At 49.8% G+C, this 16,480-nt stretch overlaps 1 protein-coding gene across 1 annotated transcript; it reads left to right on the top strand.

The window, feature by feature from the left end:
* Positions 1 to 1,218: 1,218 nt before the first annotated feature.
* TRARG1 (trafficking regulator of GLUT4 (SLC2A4) 1) lies at positions 1,219 to 15,802 on the top strand. The gene is made up of 3 exons (XM_087921233.1): positions 1,219 to 1,662; positions 13,629 to 13,758; positions 14,966 to 15,802. The coding sequence occupies exons 1-3, from the start codon at positions 1,219 to 1,221 to the stop codon at positions 14,983 to 14,985; spliced, it is 594 nt and encodes a 197-aa protein (XP_087777359.1). The 3' UTR covers positions 14,986 to 15,802.
* Positions 15,803 to 16,480: the final 678 nt, after the last annotated feature.

Genomic DNA, 16,480 nt, shown 5'->3' with positions numbered 1-16,480 from the left:
CTGAGGCTACAGCAACGGAAGAATGAGGACCAATGCTTTTTTCAATAACTCTTCTAGCACTGATGATGTTACCTAACTGGGTAATGAAATGTCCCAAATGAAAACAACCAAGCTCAGAGGTCACCAAGGACCCCGCAGTCGTCATCCTCTTCCTCTTCCTCTCTCCTTCCTTCCTTCCTCCTTCTTGCCTCTGCCTGCCTGCCTCTTATTGATGATGCTACCTAGCTGGGTCATGAAACATCCTCACCAAGCTCAGAGAGCACCAAGGATCCCAGAGCCCATCCTCCTTCCTTCCTTCCTTCTCTTTCCTTCCTTCCTTCCTTCCTTCCTTCCTTCCTTCCTTCCTTCCTTCCTTCCTTCCTTCCTTCCTTCCTTCCTTCCTTCCTCCCTTCTTGCCTGCCTGCCTGCCTGCCTGCCTTTATTGATGATGCTACCTAGCTGGGTCATGAAACATCTGCAGGAAAATCACCAAGCTCAGAGAGCACCAAGGATCCCAGAGCCCATCCTCCCCTCCTACCTCTTTTGCTTCCTCCTCCTCCTCTCCTTCCTTCCTCCTTCCCTCCCTCCTTCCTTTCTTCCTCCTTCCCTCCCTCCCTCCTTCTTTCTTCCCTCCCTCCCTCCTTTCCTTCCTCCTTCTCTCCTTCCTTCCTTCCTTCCTCCTCCTTCCTTCCTTCCTTCCTTCCTTCCTCCTCCTTCCTTCCTCTTCCTCCCTCTTTCCTTCTCTCATTCCTTCCCTCCTCCTCCTTCCCGTTCCTCCTCTCCTTCTTCCTTCCTTCCTTCCTTCCTCCCTCCCTCCTCCCCCTCCCACCCTCCTCCTTCCTTCCTTCCTTCCTTCCTTCCTTCCTTCCTTCCTTCCTTCCTTCCTATACTGATATTATTACCTAGCTGAATCATGAAATGTCTGCAGGAAAACCGCCCGGTTCCGAGAGCACCAAGCACCCCCCGCCCCCAGTCCTCCTTTCCTTCCTTCCATTCCTGATGATGTGACCCAACCTGGCAGCCCGAGAGCTGGCTGGGCCGGGAGGGAGAGAGGGAGGGCGGACTCCTCCTCCTCCTCCTCCTCCTCCTCCGTGAGCTCAACCCCGGGGAGGCCGGCCAACTTCGCAAAGCGCCCCAGATCGGGCAAGGCAGCGCAGCGCAGCGAGGCGCAGCATCCGGGCAGCGGTCGGGGCGATGGGTTGCGCCTAGGCTGGTCCAGCGGCCGGACGAGGCGCCCCCATGGCCATCAACGCGGAGGCGCCGCTGGAGAAGGCGCTGGCCGGCTCCCCGCCGCCGCCCTCGGCCGCCTTGGCCGCCGCCTCCTCCTCCTCTTCCTCCTCTTCCTCGAAGGAGACGGAGCAGCTGCTGCGGAGCGACCCCTCGACCCCCAAACCCTGCCCGGCCGAGGACGGGGAGGCGTCGGCGGAGGCGGCTGCCGTCGAGGGGGAGGCGGAGGCGTCGATGGAGCCCAACGGCCACGGCTTACTCTCCCGGGCCGGCTCGGAGGGGCCGCTGGAAGCCACCTCGCTCTCCCCGTCGCGGCTCAGCCTGGCGCGCGCCTCGTCCACCGCCACCACCTCCAACCTGCCCCGCCGCTCGCCGGATTACCTGCCGCTGGCCATCCTCTCTTGCTTCTGCCCCATCTGGCCGGTCAACATCCTGGCCCTGGTCTTCTCCATCATGGTAAGATTTGAACCTAAATCTTGGGAGGTGGGGTGGGTGGGTGGGGGATTTCCGCCCCCCACCCCAGGTTTAATTCGGGGGTTCTGCCGCTTACGGGGTCGCCCCTGGGCAGAAAGGATCAGCTTAGAAACCCCAGAAATATTAGGACGATTAGACTTGGAGGGTTAATGGGGATAAAAGGGTGATATTTCTAGGTTTGATGTAGAATGGAATGGAATTCCTTTCATTGGCCAAGGGCGATTGGACACACGAGGAATTTTGTCTTTGGTGCAAATGCTCTCAGTGCGCATAAAAGAAAAGAGACATTCGCCAAGGGTCAAGAATCATCAGGTACAACATTTAGTAATAGCCATAGGGTACAATAAGAATAGAGTAGAGTAGAGTAGAGTAGAGTAGAGTAGAACAGAACAGAACAGAACAGAACAGAACAGAATAGAATAGAATAGAATAGAATAGAATAGAATATTGGAATGAGGAATGGAATGGAAGAATCAAATGGAATAGATTAGAATAGAAAATAGAATAGAACAGGAATGGAATGGAATAGAATGGAATTCTTTATTGGCCAAGGGTGATTGGACACACAAGGAATTTGTCTTTGGTGCAAATGCTCTCAGTGCACATAAAAGAAAAGAGACATTCGCCAAGGGTCAAGAATCATCAGGTGCAACACTTAATGATAGTCACGGGGTACAATGATATAGAATAGAATAGAAATAGAGTTAAGAATAGAATAGAAATAAAGTTAAGAATAGAATAGAATAAAATAGAGAATATAATATAATAGAATAGAGAATAGAATAGAACAGAATAGAGAATAGAATAGAACAGAATACAGAACAGAATAGAAAATTGAATAGAATAGAAAATAGATATTTGACACACAAGGAATTTGTCTTTGGTGCAAATGCTCTCAGTGGACATAAAAGAAAAGAAACATTTGTCAAAAGTCAAGAATCATCAGGTACAACACTTAATAATAGTCATAGGGTACAATGATATAGAATAGAAATAGAGTTAAGAATAGAATTAAGAATAGAATTAATAAAACAAAAATAAGAACAATAAAGAAATCCCAGAATTAATTCCAAAAGGTGGCAAAACGCTAAGCGCAAGCGGCGAGCACCCAGAGCGCATCGGAGCCACCGCTGCTTTTCCCGGGATCCGGACAGGTGGAGGGCCGACAGGTGGGGCTTGGGAGAGTTGGATGGGCTCAGGAAAGGGGGTGTCCCTTGACTGGGCCCGCCGAGAGCTCCCCACCCACCCAACCACCAGTCCTTTGGAGCCGGCTCGGCTTGGAGAGCGGGGTGCCTCTCTCTCTCCAACCTCTCCAAACCTTCCCAAAAGCGCAGCGCAAAAGCCAGCGGGTTATAAAACGGGCTAAAGATCCAGGCTGGGAGCGACGATCAAATCCGGGGGTGGGGGGGGGTGGGGGCGGGGGGGAAGAGGAAGAATCGACCCTTCTTTTAACTAAATCTGCGCCGGGCAGGTTTTTTTTAAAGCAGAAATACCAGAACGGCGAAGTTTTCCTAATGCAGCGCCCGTGAGAGACTCAAAGGAGCTTTGGGGTGGGAGCTTCAACTCTGGAGGGTTTTCCAGAAGAGACCGAGTTGCCACCTTTCAGACATGGTGTGTAGGGTCTCCTGCTTTGCGGGGGGGGTGGGGGCGTGGGGGTTGGACTAGATGACCTACCGGGTCCCTTCCAACTCGGTTATTCTGTGAACGGGAAGCCCCTCCCCGCCCACTCCGTTCAGGCAAAGCTCTTAGGTGATGGCAAAAGGAGATTCCACGCCCCACCCCACCCCCCCAAGATGAAAACATCTCTTTAAAATGTCCCTGCAGGAGGTTGAAGAAATAAAAGAGGGAGAAGGAAGAGGTTGGGTTTATATTCTGGAGAAATTGGACGGGCTTTCCAAGGATTGTTTTCAAATAATGTGACAGATAAACTTCCAATCCTGGCCGTTTTGTGGTTTTGCAAAGAGAGGAGGAAGGAGAGAGAGAGGAAGGGGGAGGGAGGGAGGGAGGGAGGAAAGGGAGGGGAGAGGGAAGGAGAGAGGAATAGAGAGGGAGGGAGGGAGGGAGTGGAAGGAAGAAAAGAGAGGGAGAGAGGGAGGGGAAAGAGGGAGGGAGGAGGGAGGGAGAAAGGGAGGGGAGAGGGAAAGGGAGAGAGGAATAGAGAGGAGGAGAGGGGGGGGGAGAGGGAGGGGAGGAGAAAGAGGAGGGGAGAGAAGGAGCGGAGGGAGGAAGAGAGAGGGAGAGAGGGAGGGGGAGAGGGAGGGAGGAGAAAAGAGAGGGGGAGGAGGGAAGGGGGGAGGGAGGAAGAGAGAGAGAGGAGAGAGAGGGAGGAAGAGAGAGAGGGAGAGAGGGAGGGAAAGAGGGAGAGGGAGGAAGAGAGAGGGAGAGAGGGAGGTAGAAAGAGAGAGGGGGAGAGAGGGAGGGGAAAGAGGGAGTGGAGGAAGGAAGAGAGAGGAGGAGGGAGAGAGAGGGAGAGGGGGGGAGGGAGAGAGAGAGGATTCAGTTAGAAAGCTGCCAGATCTTCGCTTTAGATTTGCCCAGCTGTGTAATTCACTCTGTGGGGGGTGTGTGTCAAGGTGGCTTCACTCCCCCAAAAAAAAAGGTCCACAGCCAGGAATTTAGTGATGTGAGGGACAGAATTAGAAAACCTCTCTTGGAATTGAGGAGGTTCAACTCTGGATCTTCTTGGCTTCCCTAGCAAATGTAACCAAGTCAGTGAACAAATCCAGCAAAACATCCTTGGCTAACCAGGGTCGTGTGTGTGTGTGTGTGTGTGTGTGTGTGTTGTCATGTCGTGCAAACCCAAGTCTTCCTTTGCTTTGCCCTTCAGCAATCTTGCATGAATCTGGGAAAAGGGTCAAGTCAGTCATGGGTTTTGGGCTCAGCGTGTTGTGTGGATGGAGCCCGTTAGGATGGCGTCCTTTTGAAATCCTCGGGTGTCTAATTCCTAGGCACGTGCAGAGTGCTTTTTCTGTTTCAACCGTTTCTTACTTCCTATCCCTATCTCTCTCTCCTCCCCTCCCCTCCCTTCCTTCCTCCCTCCTTCCTTCCATTCTCTCTCTTTCTTACTTTCTATCCCTATCTCTCCCTCTCCTCCCCTTCCTTCCTCCCTCCCTCCCTTCCTTCCATTCTCTCTCTTACTTTCTATCCCTATCTCTCCCTCTCTCTCCTTCCTTCCTCCCTCCCTCCCTCCCTTCCTTCCTTCCTCTCCTTCCTTCTCTCTCTTTCTTACTTCCTATCCCTATCTCTCCCTCTCCTCCCCTTCCTTCCTTCCTTCCTTCTTTCCTTCCTTCCTTTCTCCCTTCCTTCCTTCTCTCTCTTTCTTACTTCCTATCCTTATCTCTCCCTCTCCTCCCCTTCCTTCCTTCCTCCCTCCTTCCTTCCTTCTCTCTCTTTCTTACTTCCTATCCCTATCTCTCCTCCCTCCTCCTCCCTCCCTCCCTCCCTCCCTCCCTTCCTTCCTTCCTTCCTTCCTTCCTTCCTTCCTTCCTTCCTCCCTTCCTTCTCTCTCTTTCTTACTTTCTATCCCTATCTCTCCCTCTCTTCCCCTTCCTTCCTTCCTTCCTTCCTTCCTTCCTTCCTCCCTTCCTCTCTCTCTTTCTTACTTTCTATCCCTATCTCTCCCTCTCCTCCCCTTCCTTCCTTCCTTCCTTCCTTCCTTCCTTCCTTCCTTCCTTCCTTCCTTCCTTCCTTCTTCTCTCTCTTTCTTACTTTCTATCCCTATCTCTCCCTCTCTCCTCCCCTTCCTTCCTTCCTTCCTTCTTTCCTTCCTTCCTTCCTTCCTTCCTTCCTTCTCTCTCTTTCTTACTTTCTATCCCTATCTCTCCCTCTCCTCCCTTCCTTCCTTCCTTCCTTCCTTCCTTCCTTCCTTCCTTCCTTCCTTCCTTCCTTCCTTCCTTCCATTCTCTCTCTTTCTTACTTTCTATCCCTATCTCTCCCTCTCCTCCCCTTCCTTCCTTCCTTCCTTCTTTCCTTCCTTCCTTTCTCCTTCCTTCTTTCTCTCTCTTTCTTACTTCCTATCCTTATCTCTCCCTCTCCTCCCCTTCCTTCCTTCCTCCCTCCCTTCCTTCCTTCTCTCTCTTTCTTACTTCCCTATCCCTATCTCTCCTCCCCCCCTCCCTCCCTCCCTCCCCTCCCTTCCTTCCTTCCTTCCTTCCTTCCTTCCTTCCTTCCTTCCTTCCTCCCTTCCCTTCTCTCTCTTTCTTACTTTCTATCCCTATCTCTCCCTCTTCCCCTTCCTTCCTTCCTTCCTTCCTTCCTTCCTTCCTTCCTCCCTTCCTTCTCTCTCTTTCTTACTTTCTATCCCTATCTCTCCCTCTCCTCCCCTTCCTTCCTTCCTTCCTTCCTTCCTTCCTTCCTTCCTTCCTTCCTTCCTTCCTTCCTTCTCTCTCTTTCTTACTTTCTATCCCTATCTCTCCCTCTCCTCCCCTTCCTTCCTTCCTTCCTTCCTTCCTTCCTTCCTTCCTTCCTTCTCTCTCTTTCTTACTTTCTATCCCTATCTCTCCCTCTCCTCCCCTTCCTTCCTTCCTTCCTTCCTTCCTTCCTTCCTTCCTTCCTTCCTTCCTTCCTTCCTTCCTTCCTTCCTTCCTTCCTCCTTCCCACTGGAGGTTTTTAAGAAGAGCCTGAAACAGTCACTTGTCTGAAATGGTCTAGGGTTTCCTGCCTTGGCCAGAGGTTGGACTAGAGGACCTCTAAGGTCCCTTCCAACTCTGTTCTTCTGTTAAAACAAACAATTGTTTCCCATCTTGCCGAAGGCGACTGTAGGTGTCTTATAGGCATTCAATAAAATGCCAAATGAAGCACTGAAACAGTAAATAAAGTTCTTCAATCTATATACATAAAAGCGAAATTACCCCTCACGCATCATCACAAAATCTCCAGAACCGTAAAGACAACAAACTCGAAATTTGGTTCCTCTTGGCTTCTAGGTGCTCACTAAGAAAGGATTTTTCCAAATGTCCCTCAGAGCATTTAGAGTATTTCCTATATTATTATTATTATTATTATTATTATTATTATTATTATTATTATTATTATTATTATTATTATTAACAGGCTCTGATGCTAAGGAGTTCTACTCCCCCTCCCCACCTGAAAAAAAAGAAATCTCTTCCAAATGCAAAACACAAGCAGAGGAGTTTCAGTTTCACAGCACCAAACAGCTTTAGTACAGAGCAGTTGAGCTAAGCCACGCCCAGGCTCCTTGCTGTCTCCTCCTTGCTCACACAGCAAATACTGTTTTACTTTCCAAACAGCCTTCAACTCTCTCTAACACACTGACAGGATGCTAGCCAGATGAATACCGATGGATGCTGGTAGGCAGAGGCAGAAATTTTATCCCCTTATTTTCCTCCCCCAAAACTAAGCCCCACCCCTTAGTTTCATAGTGAAACACGGGGATCGAGCTAGTTTAAAAATAAAATTGAGATAAAACTGAGCAGGATGGAAAGGCAGGGAGTTAAGAATACTTGGAATATTCAGGCCAAATTCCTTCTGCCCCCTAGATTTGCAATGGGGTCTGTCACCTGCCTCACCTCTGCCCACCAGCATCTGTGCAAACCAAGATCATGCTGGCTTGGAGGGGGCACCCAGGAATCCAGATCACGCTCCCTCCCTCTCTCTCTCTCCCTCTGTCTCCTTCTCTCCCTCCCTCCCTCTCTCCCCTTCTCTCTTTCTCTCTCTTGCAATCTTTCTTAACCTCCTGCCTTCTTTCTCTCTCTCTCTCCCTCTCTCCTCCCTCTCTTTCCCTCCATCTCTCTGTCCCTCCTCTCTCTCTCTCTCCCTCCCTCTCTTTTTCAATCTCTCTCTCCCTCCTGCCTCTCTCTCTCTCTCTCTCTCTTTCCCTCCCACCTTCTCTCTTTCTCTTTGTCTTTGTCTTTCTCTCCCTCTCTCTCCCCTTCTCTTTCTCTCTCTCTCTTGCAATCTTTCTTTCCCTCCTGCCTTCTTTCTCTCTCTCTTTTCCTCTCTCCTCCCTCTCTTTCCCTCCATCTCTCCGTCCCTCCTCTCTCTCTCTCCCTCTCTTTCTTTTTCAATCTCTCTCTCCCTCCTGCCTTTTCTCTCTCTCTCTCTCTTTCCCTCCTGCCTCTCTCTCTCTCAATCTCTCTCTTTCCCTCCCGCCTTCTCTCTTTCTCTTTGTCTTTCTCTTTCTCCCTCTCTCTCCCCCTCTCTCTCCCTCCCTCTCTCCCCTTCTCTTTCTCTCTCTCTCTCTTGCAATCTTTCTTTCCCTCCTGCCTTCTTTTTCTCTCTCTCTCTTTCCCTCTCTCGTCCCTCTCTCCATCCCTCCTCTCTCTCCCCCTCTCTTTTTCAATCTCTCTCTCCCTCCCTGCCTTCTCTCTCTCTCAATCTCTCTCTTTCCCTCCCGACTTCTCTCTTTCTCTCTCTCTCTCTCTCTTTTTTTCTCTCTCTCAATCTCTCCCTCTCCCTCCTGCCTTTTCTCCCTCTCTCTTTCTCTCTCAATCTCTCTCTCTTTTCCTCCTGCCTTCTCTCTTTCTCTTTCTCTTTTCTCTCCCTCTATCTCCCCCCTCTCTCCCCTTCTCTTTCTCTCTCTCTCTCTCTTGCAATCTCTCTCTCCCTCCTGCCTTCTTTCTCTCTCTCTTTCCCTCTCTCATCCCTCTCTCCATCCCTCCTCTCTCTCCCCCCCTCTCTTTTTCAATCTCTCTCTCCCTCCTGCCTTCTCTCTCTCTCAATCTCTCTCTCTTTCCCTCTCTCCTTCTCTCTCTCTCTTTCTCTCTCTCAATCTCTCTCTCTCCCTCCTGCCTTCTCTCCCTCTCTCTTTCTCTCTCAATCTCTCTCTCTTTCCCTCCCGCCTTCTCTCTTTCTCTTTCTCTCTCTCTCTCTCTCTTTCTCTCTCTCAATCTCTCTCTCTTTCCCTCCTGCCTTCTCTCTTTCTCTTTCTTCTCTCTCTCTCTCTTTTCTCTCTCAATCTCTCTCTCTTCCCCCAACACACCTCCGTTGCTCAACCCCCAGCCTGCCCCACCCACCCACTCAGGCCATTTTCAGAGGCAAAAGTGATAGTCAACAACGTAGCAGATGTTACTCTGGAATAATTGAGAGCAAGGGGTGTGGTTCTGTTTTTGTGTGTGTGTGTGTGTGAATATGTGTGCGTAACAGAGAGAGAGAGAGAAAGAGAGATGAAAGTGGAGAAAGGGCTGAGAATGAAAAGACAAACTTTGTTAATGGATTTCTGCTCTGCAATTGATCATAAGATTCCCAAATGGCTTTTGCATTTATTAAATTATTACGATGGATTCCTCGCCCCTTTTCTGGAAAACAATTCACCCGAAGCTGCTTGCTACCATATTTCCCCTGAAAATAAGACCGGGTCTTATGTTAATTTTTGCTCCAAAAGATGGGTTAGGGCTTATTTTCCAGTTAGGTCTTATTTGGAGAAATATGGTATTAAACACATTCGTTTGGCTGACGATCTTAACTGGGGTTTATTTTTAGGGTAGGGCTTATATTACAAGCATCCTGAAAAATCACGCTAGGGCTTATTTTCTGGTTAGGTCTTATTGGGGGGGAATATGTCATTAAATGCATCCATTTGCGTGACCATCTTAACTGGGGCTTATTTTTAGGGTAGGGCTTATATTACGAGCATATTGAAAAATCATGCTAGGGCTTATTTTCTGGTTAGGTCTTATTTGGGGGGGGGAAATGCGTCATTAAATGCATCCATTTGGGTGACCATCTTAACTGAGGCTTATTTTTAGGGTAGGGCTTATATTACAAGCATCCTGAAAAATCATGCTAGGGCTTATTTTCTGATTAGGTCTTATTTGGGGGGGAAATACATCATTAAATGCACCCATTTGGGTGACCATCTTAACTGGGGCTTATTTTTAGGGTAGGGCTTATATTACGAGCGTCTTGAAAAATCATGCTGGGGTTTAATTTTCCGGTTAGGTCTTATTTTCTGGAAAAACACGGTAGCAGGAGAAACATTGGTAAATAAATATGGAATAACAATTATTCTAACATAAAGCAAACTCTAATCCTGGTAGCCCTAATGCTGACATCCGAATGCTCATTTCTTCAACTGCGATTACTACTGCTAGTATCATTTGGACGATAGGTCACATCTCCTTAGTTAAAAAAAACAGAGGTGATGTTCTTTCAGCTCTTTCAATATAGGTCGCCCTCAATTTACAACAGTTCGTTTAGTGATTAATCGGTCACTAAATGACATTACAACGGCACTGACGTTAGGGCCGTTTTTCACACTTACGGCTGTTGCACCATCTGAATCCAGACGCTTGGCCGTTGACTCATAGTTATGACAGTCGCAGGGTCACGCGATCCCCTTTTGCGACATTCTGTGAATGGGGGAAAGTCACTGAACAACCGTATTATTGACTGAACCGCTTGCAGCGATTCGCTTAACGACGCCGGCGAAAAAAGGTAGCAAAGGGGTAGTAGAACTAGCCGAACGACTGGCTCTCTTTAGCGAGCGAAATTTTGACCACGTGATCATAGGATGCTGCAACGAGTGTCGTAAGCGTGAAAACCGGCGGTAAGTCCCGTTTGACAGTGCTGTGGTAACTTTGGAATGTGACCGGAAATGAATGGTTGTAAGTCAAGGATGACCGGTAGAAGAGGGTAATTCTTTCAGAAGAATTTTGCACCATGGCTCCAACTGGCTGAGTGCCGGTCATCCCAGAATTTTAGGGGTCAGGCAAGGAAGCCCTGAAGTTTCTCCTTTAAATTTAGCCAGTGGGCTTGACCTTCGTAGCTTCTAGGAAAAGTAACCCTCCTCTGGTTCCTATCATGTCCAAGGAGGAGGAGGAGGAGGAGGAGGAGGAGGAGGAGGAGGAGGAGGAGGAGGAGGGGTGGAGGAGGAGGAAGAAGAAGAGAAGGAGGAGGAGGAGGGAGGAGGAGGAAGAGGAGGAGGAGGAGGAGGAGGAGGAGGAGGGAAGGAGAAGGAAGGAGGAAGAAGAAGAGAAGAAGGAGGAGGAGGGGAGGGAGGAGGAGGAGGAGGGAGGGAGGAGAAGGAAGAAGGAGAAGAAGAAGAAGGAAGGAGGAGGGGGGAGGAGGAGGAAGAGGAGGGGAGGAGGGAGGAGGAGGAGGAGAAGGAAGGAGGAAGAAGAGAAGGAGGAGGAGGGAGGAGGAGGAGGAGGAGGAGGAGAAGGAAGGAGGAAGAAGAGAAGGAGGAGGAGGAGGGGAGGAGGAGGAAGAGGGGAGGAGGAGGAGGAGGAGGACTGATGGATCCTCGGTGCCAGAGGGGATATTCAGCAGGTTCTGACCCGTTCTGGAGAACCGGTAGCGGAAATTTTGAATAGTTCAGAAGAACCGGCCAATCCCACCTCTGACTGGAGACGTTACAGTCTCCTTCCCCACCCCACTCCCACCAAGCCACGCCCACGGAACCGGTAGTAAAAAAAATTGAATCCCACCACTGCAATTGGTGCCCTCTGAGCTTGGACATTTCATAACCCAACTAGGTAACATTATCAATGCTAGAAGGGAGGTGGTATTGAGAGGAGGAGGAGGAGGAGGAAGGAGGAAGGAGGAAAAGGATTGTGGGATCCTTGGTGCCCTCTGATCTTGGTTCTTTTCTCTGAGACATTTCATAACCCAACTGGGTAACATTATCAGTTCTAGAAGGGAGGTGGTATTGAGAGGAGGAGGGGGAGGAGGAGGAGGAGGAGGAAGGAGGAAGAGGATTGTGGGATCCTTGGTGCCCTCTTGAGCTTGGTTGTTTTCTCGGAGACATTTCATAACCCAACTAGGTAACATTATCAATGCTAGAAGGGAGGTGGTATTGTGAGGAGGAGGAAGGAGGAAGGAGGAAGAGGAAGGAGGAGGAGGAAGAGGATTGTGGGACCCTTGGTGCCCTCTTGAGCTTGGTTGTTTTCTCGGAGACATTTCATAACCCAACTAGGTAACATTATCAGTGCTAGAAGGGAGGTGGTATTGTGAGGAAGAGGGGAGGAAGGAGGAAGGAGGAAGAGGAAGGAGGAGGAGGAAGAGGATTGTGGGATCCTTGGTGCCCTCTTGATCTTGGTTGTTTTCTCGGAGACATTTCATAACCCAACTAGGTAACATTATCAATGCTAGAAGGAGGTGGTATTGTGAGGAGGAGGAAGGAGGAAGGAGGAAGAGGAAGGAGGAGGAGGAAGAGGATTGTGGGATACTTGGTGCCCTCTTGAGCTTGGTTCTTTTCTCGGAGACATTTCATAACCCAACTAGGTAACATTATCAGTGCTAGAAGGAGGAGGTATTGTGAGGAGGAGGGGAGGACACTTGTGGGCCTTGGGACAGTCTGATTAGATGGTGATTCTGACTCCAGTGGGGACTTTCGGTGCCAGGGGGGTCCATTGGAAGATTCACCCCGCTCCCCTTTTTACGGCACGACCTGTCCGAAAGTGGCAAAAGGCTGGGCCGGTGCCAAGAACGTGGCAAGGAACGTTGGTGGGTCAGAAAAGAGATCGGAACGAACAGATCCCAAGTTGTAATGATTCTAGACCCTCCCTAGTTTCCTGGGCTGTAAAGCGAGGGGGGTGGGGGGAAGGGAAGGGAAGGATGCCCCTCTAAACTTTTATTATCTAATTTGGAACTGAGGAACGGCTTCCTCTCCAGAAGTTGGAGATGCTCCGTCACTGGACGTTTTCAAGAAGAGATCGGACAGCCATTTGTCTGAAATGACAATAGGGCTCCTGCCTGAGCAGGGGGTTGGACTAGATGACCTCCAAGGTCCCTTCCAACTCTGTTATTCTGTTGTGTACTGTTGTCTGCCTGCCTGCCTGCCTGCCTGTTTCTATCTGTCTGTCTGTCTGTCTGTCATCTATCTATCGTTCTTTCTATCTATCTATCTCTATCTATCTATCTATCTATCTATCTATCTGTCTGTCTGTCTGTCTATCTATCTATCTATCTATCTTCTTCTATCATCTATCTATCACCTATCTATCTCTAATCTCCCATTCTCTATCTATCATCTATCTTTCTACCTATCATCTTTCTATCTTTCTATCTATCTTATCTATCTATCTATCTATCTATCTATCTATCTATCTATCTATCTATCTATCTTCTATCATCTATCTATCTATCATTATCTGTCTATCTATCTATCTATCTATCTATCTATTTATCTATCTATCTATCTATCTATCTATCTATCTAATCTATATCTATCTGTCTGTCTATCATCTATCTTTCTATCAATCTATCTATCTATCTATCTATCTATCTATCTATCTATCTATCTATCTATGTTTCTATCTATCTATCTATCTATCTATCTATCTATCTATCCTATCTATCTATCTATCTATCTATCTATGTTTCTATCTATCTATCTATCTATCTATCTATCTATCTATCTATCTATCTATCTTCTATCTTCTATCAACTATCTATCATCTATCTATCATCTATCTATCTCTAATCTCCCATTCTCTATCTATCATCGATCTTTCTACCTATCATCTTTCTATCTTATCTATCTATCTATCTATCTATCTATCTATCTATCTATCTATCTATCTATCATCTATCATCTATCTATCATCTGTCTGTCTATCTATCTATCTATCTATCTATCTATCTATCTATCTATCTATCTATCTATCTATCATCTATCCATCCATCTATCACCTATCAATCATTATCTACCTATCTCCATCCATCACCTGTCCCTCATATCTATCTATCACCTCTCCCTTCCTCTATCTATCTATCTCCATCTATTGCCTGTCCATCCATCCCTCCGTCCATCCGCCTGACTGTCTCTATCTGCCTGCCTGCCTGCCTGCCTGCCTGTCTCTCGCACCCTCAGTCCTGTGTCCGAAGCCCCCTTCCTCCCAAGGGGCATCTTGCAAGATTCTCTCCCCATGACCCGGCAAGAAAGAAAGGACCAGCCCTGCTTTTCTGGACCACCTTGCAAGGCTGACCCCAAAAACGATCTCCTTGCCAAACCTTCCGTTTTCCCTCCCTTCTCTTCCCGCCAGTCCAGGAACAGCAACCTCCAAGGGGACGTGGACGGAGCCCGGCGCCTGGGCCGTGTGGCCAGGTTCCTCAGCATCCTGTCCATCGTGCTGGGTTCGGTCATCATCGTCATCTGTTCAGTCAATGCAGCAGGTAAGGAGACCCCTCCCCACTCCCCCTGCATCAATCACCAAACGTTGGTGAGTTCTAGTCCCGCCTTAGCCATGAAAGCCGACTGGGTGACTGGGCAAATCACTAGGAGACGGGGAGTTCTAGTCCCGCCTTAGGCACAAAAGCTAATTGGATGACTTTGGGCCAATCACCAGGAGATGATGAGTTCTAGTCCCACCTTAGGCATGAAAGCCAGCTGGGTGTCTTTGGGCCAATCACCAGGAGACTGGGAGTTCTAGTCCCGCCTTAGGCATGAAAGCTAATTGGGCCAATCACCAGGAGACAATGAGTTCTAGTCCCACTTTAGACATGAAATCCAGCTGGGTCACTTTGGGCCAATCACCAGGAGGTGGTGAGTTCTAGTCCCGCCTTAGGCATGAAAACCAGCTGGGTGGCTTTGGGCCAATCACCAGGAGACGGTGAGTTCTACTCCCGCTTTAGACACAAAGCTAATTGGATGACTTTGGGCCAATCACCAGGAGACTGTGAGTTCTAGTCCCGCCTTAGGCACGAAAACCAACTAGGTGACTTTGGGTCAATCACCAGGCGATGGTGAGTTCTAGTCCCACCTTAGGCATGAAAGCCAAGGGGTTTTATCGGGACGAGGAGTCAGCTTCATGATCTTGGGAAGCCTGGGTCAGAACAGCAAAGTCCTCAAATGTGGCCACTCCCTTAATGACTCTCTCATGTCAGGATTCCAGCGATCGCCCTAATGAAATCATGATTCTCGAGCCAAACTTCAAAAAACTCCAAAGGATTCATTAGAGGCGACCTACTGGCACTGCCCTGGATGAAGCCAACTCTGGCATGCATAATTCACAGTCTCCGGTGACCCTGTTTCCCCCTCTTCCTCCCCCCTGGGTGTGTCATAAATCAGATTCTCCAATTGAGCACCTTCCCGGGCTGGATGTCATCAATCACGTTCTCCAATTCAATATATTCGCGGGCAAAAAGCTCTGGTAGTTTAGTTACAACCTTTTAAAGATAAAGACTTGGAACGTACTCTCGCCTCTAAACTGCTGCACTGCTCTTCCAGGTTTCTTTCCTCCCCCCTCCTCATTTTTTTTTAATGGCAACTACTAAAATGGGCCTAGGAATGTTTTACGCATTGACATCTCGCTTGTCGGAAACTGAGGGGGCTCCGTTGCGGTCGTAAATCCCACCAACCCGCTTTCCCTTCTTCCTTCAGGACTCTTTAAACGAAACTAGCACGGATGAAGGACCGGAGAACCAGATGCGAGCTGGCAACCAGCGCAGTTGGGATGTGAACCTCTGCATGGAGACCTCGGGGGCAGATGTGACCTTTTTCAGCTGGACAGCTGGCACAGGGCTGTGTGTGTGTGTGTGTGCGTGAGTGTGAGTGTGTGTCTCCTTGCCTCGCCCCGTGGATTTCTGGAGCTCCCACAGTTCCATTTCTGGAGACGACGGAGTGGTTAAGGCAGAGAGGACTTTGTGCCTGGTTGTTGGGTGCCTCCTTTCAAGAAAAGGATTGCACACACACACACACACACACCCAGAAGGGATGAAGTCGACACCTTATTAAGAGAAACAAAGGCTCCACTTTCTGCATCGTGGCCCACGGCGTGGGGTTTTCTACCGTTTTGACCCCCCTTGGTGGAAAAATGATCAGCCTTCTTCTTTTTAAACGGGAGAAGAAGAACAAAGAACTATTGAGTAGAAGCTCTGGAACACTGTGGATATCCTTTCAAAGCATGCACGATGGATTTACTCCTCTCTTCTTCCTCTCCTGGTGGAGTCCACAGAGGATGGGAAAACCCTGTTGGGAATGTTGTATTTTAGATTTTTAAAAAAAAAATCCATTTGCACGCCGGTAGGAAAACCCTGGGTGGGGTGAAAGTTGTTTTGCACCCAAAATACGGGCTGGTGGTTGCTCCGTCAGCCCTCGCCACATCCATATCCCTTTGCTTCTGTTGCCCTCAGGTTTTCCCCCGTCTTAAGTTCATTCCTTCGGAATCTGGCTGGGATATCAAATAAATTGCACCCCTAATTATTTACGCAAAAAAAAGCTTGCTTGGCAAAAGAGCCGGGGTGGGTGGGAACGCAGCCAAAGATGAAGAGGTTTTAAAAAGCCGATGTTGCAACAGCTTGAAAGATTATTTAACCATCAAAGATGCCCAGCCACTCACTGTTCATCAGGTCAATTCTGTGAAATTCAAACCTAACTCTTCCCCACCTCCCAAAAAAAAATGGATCTGGGAAATTTATTTTGCAAAGGATAATTTATTTTGCAAAGGATAATTTATTTTGCAAAGGATCATTTATTTTGCAAAGGATAATTTATTTCGGGGGGGGGGGGCGGGGGGGGGCGGGGGGGGGGGGGGGGCGGGGGGGGGGGGGGGGGGGGGGGGGGGGGGGGGGGGGGGGGGGGGGGGGGGGGGGGGGGGGGGGGGGGGGGGGGGGGGGGGGGGGGGGGGGGGGGGGGGGGGGGGGGGGGGGGGGGGGGGGGGGGGGGGGGGGGGGGGGGGGGGGGGGGGGGGGGGGGGGGGGGGGGGGGGGGGGGGGGGGGGGGGGGGGGGGGGGGGGGGGGGGGGGGCCGGGGGGGGGGGGGGGGGGGGGGGGCCCCCGGGGGGGGGGGGGGGGGGGGGGGGCCGTGGGGGGGGGCCGGGGGGGGGGTTTGGGGGGGGGGGGGGTGGGGCGGGCGTCCTGCGGTTTTTGGGGGGTGGGGGGGGGGGGGGGTTTGGGG

The sequence above is a fragment of the Pseudonaja textilis genome, chromosome 1, assembly GCF_049901715.1.
Source record: "Pseudonaja textilis isolate UNSWEBS1 chromosome 1, rPseTex1.2, whole genome shotgun sequence".
In the NCBI taxonomy this organism is placed as follows: Eukaryota; Metazoa; Chordata; class Lepidosauria; order Squamata; family Elapidae; genus Pseudonaja; species Pseudonaja textilis.
The sequence above is the reverse complement of the archived record's forward strand: the minus strand, read 5'-3'. Positions and strand labels throughout refer to the sequence as shown.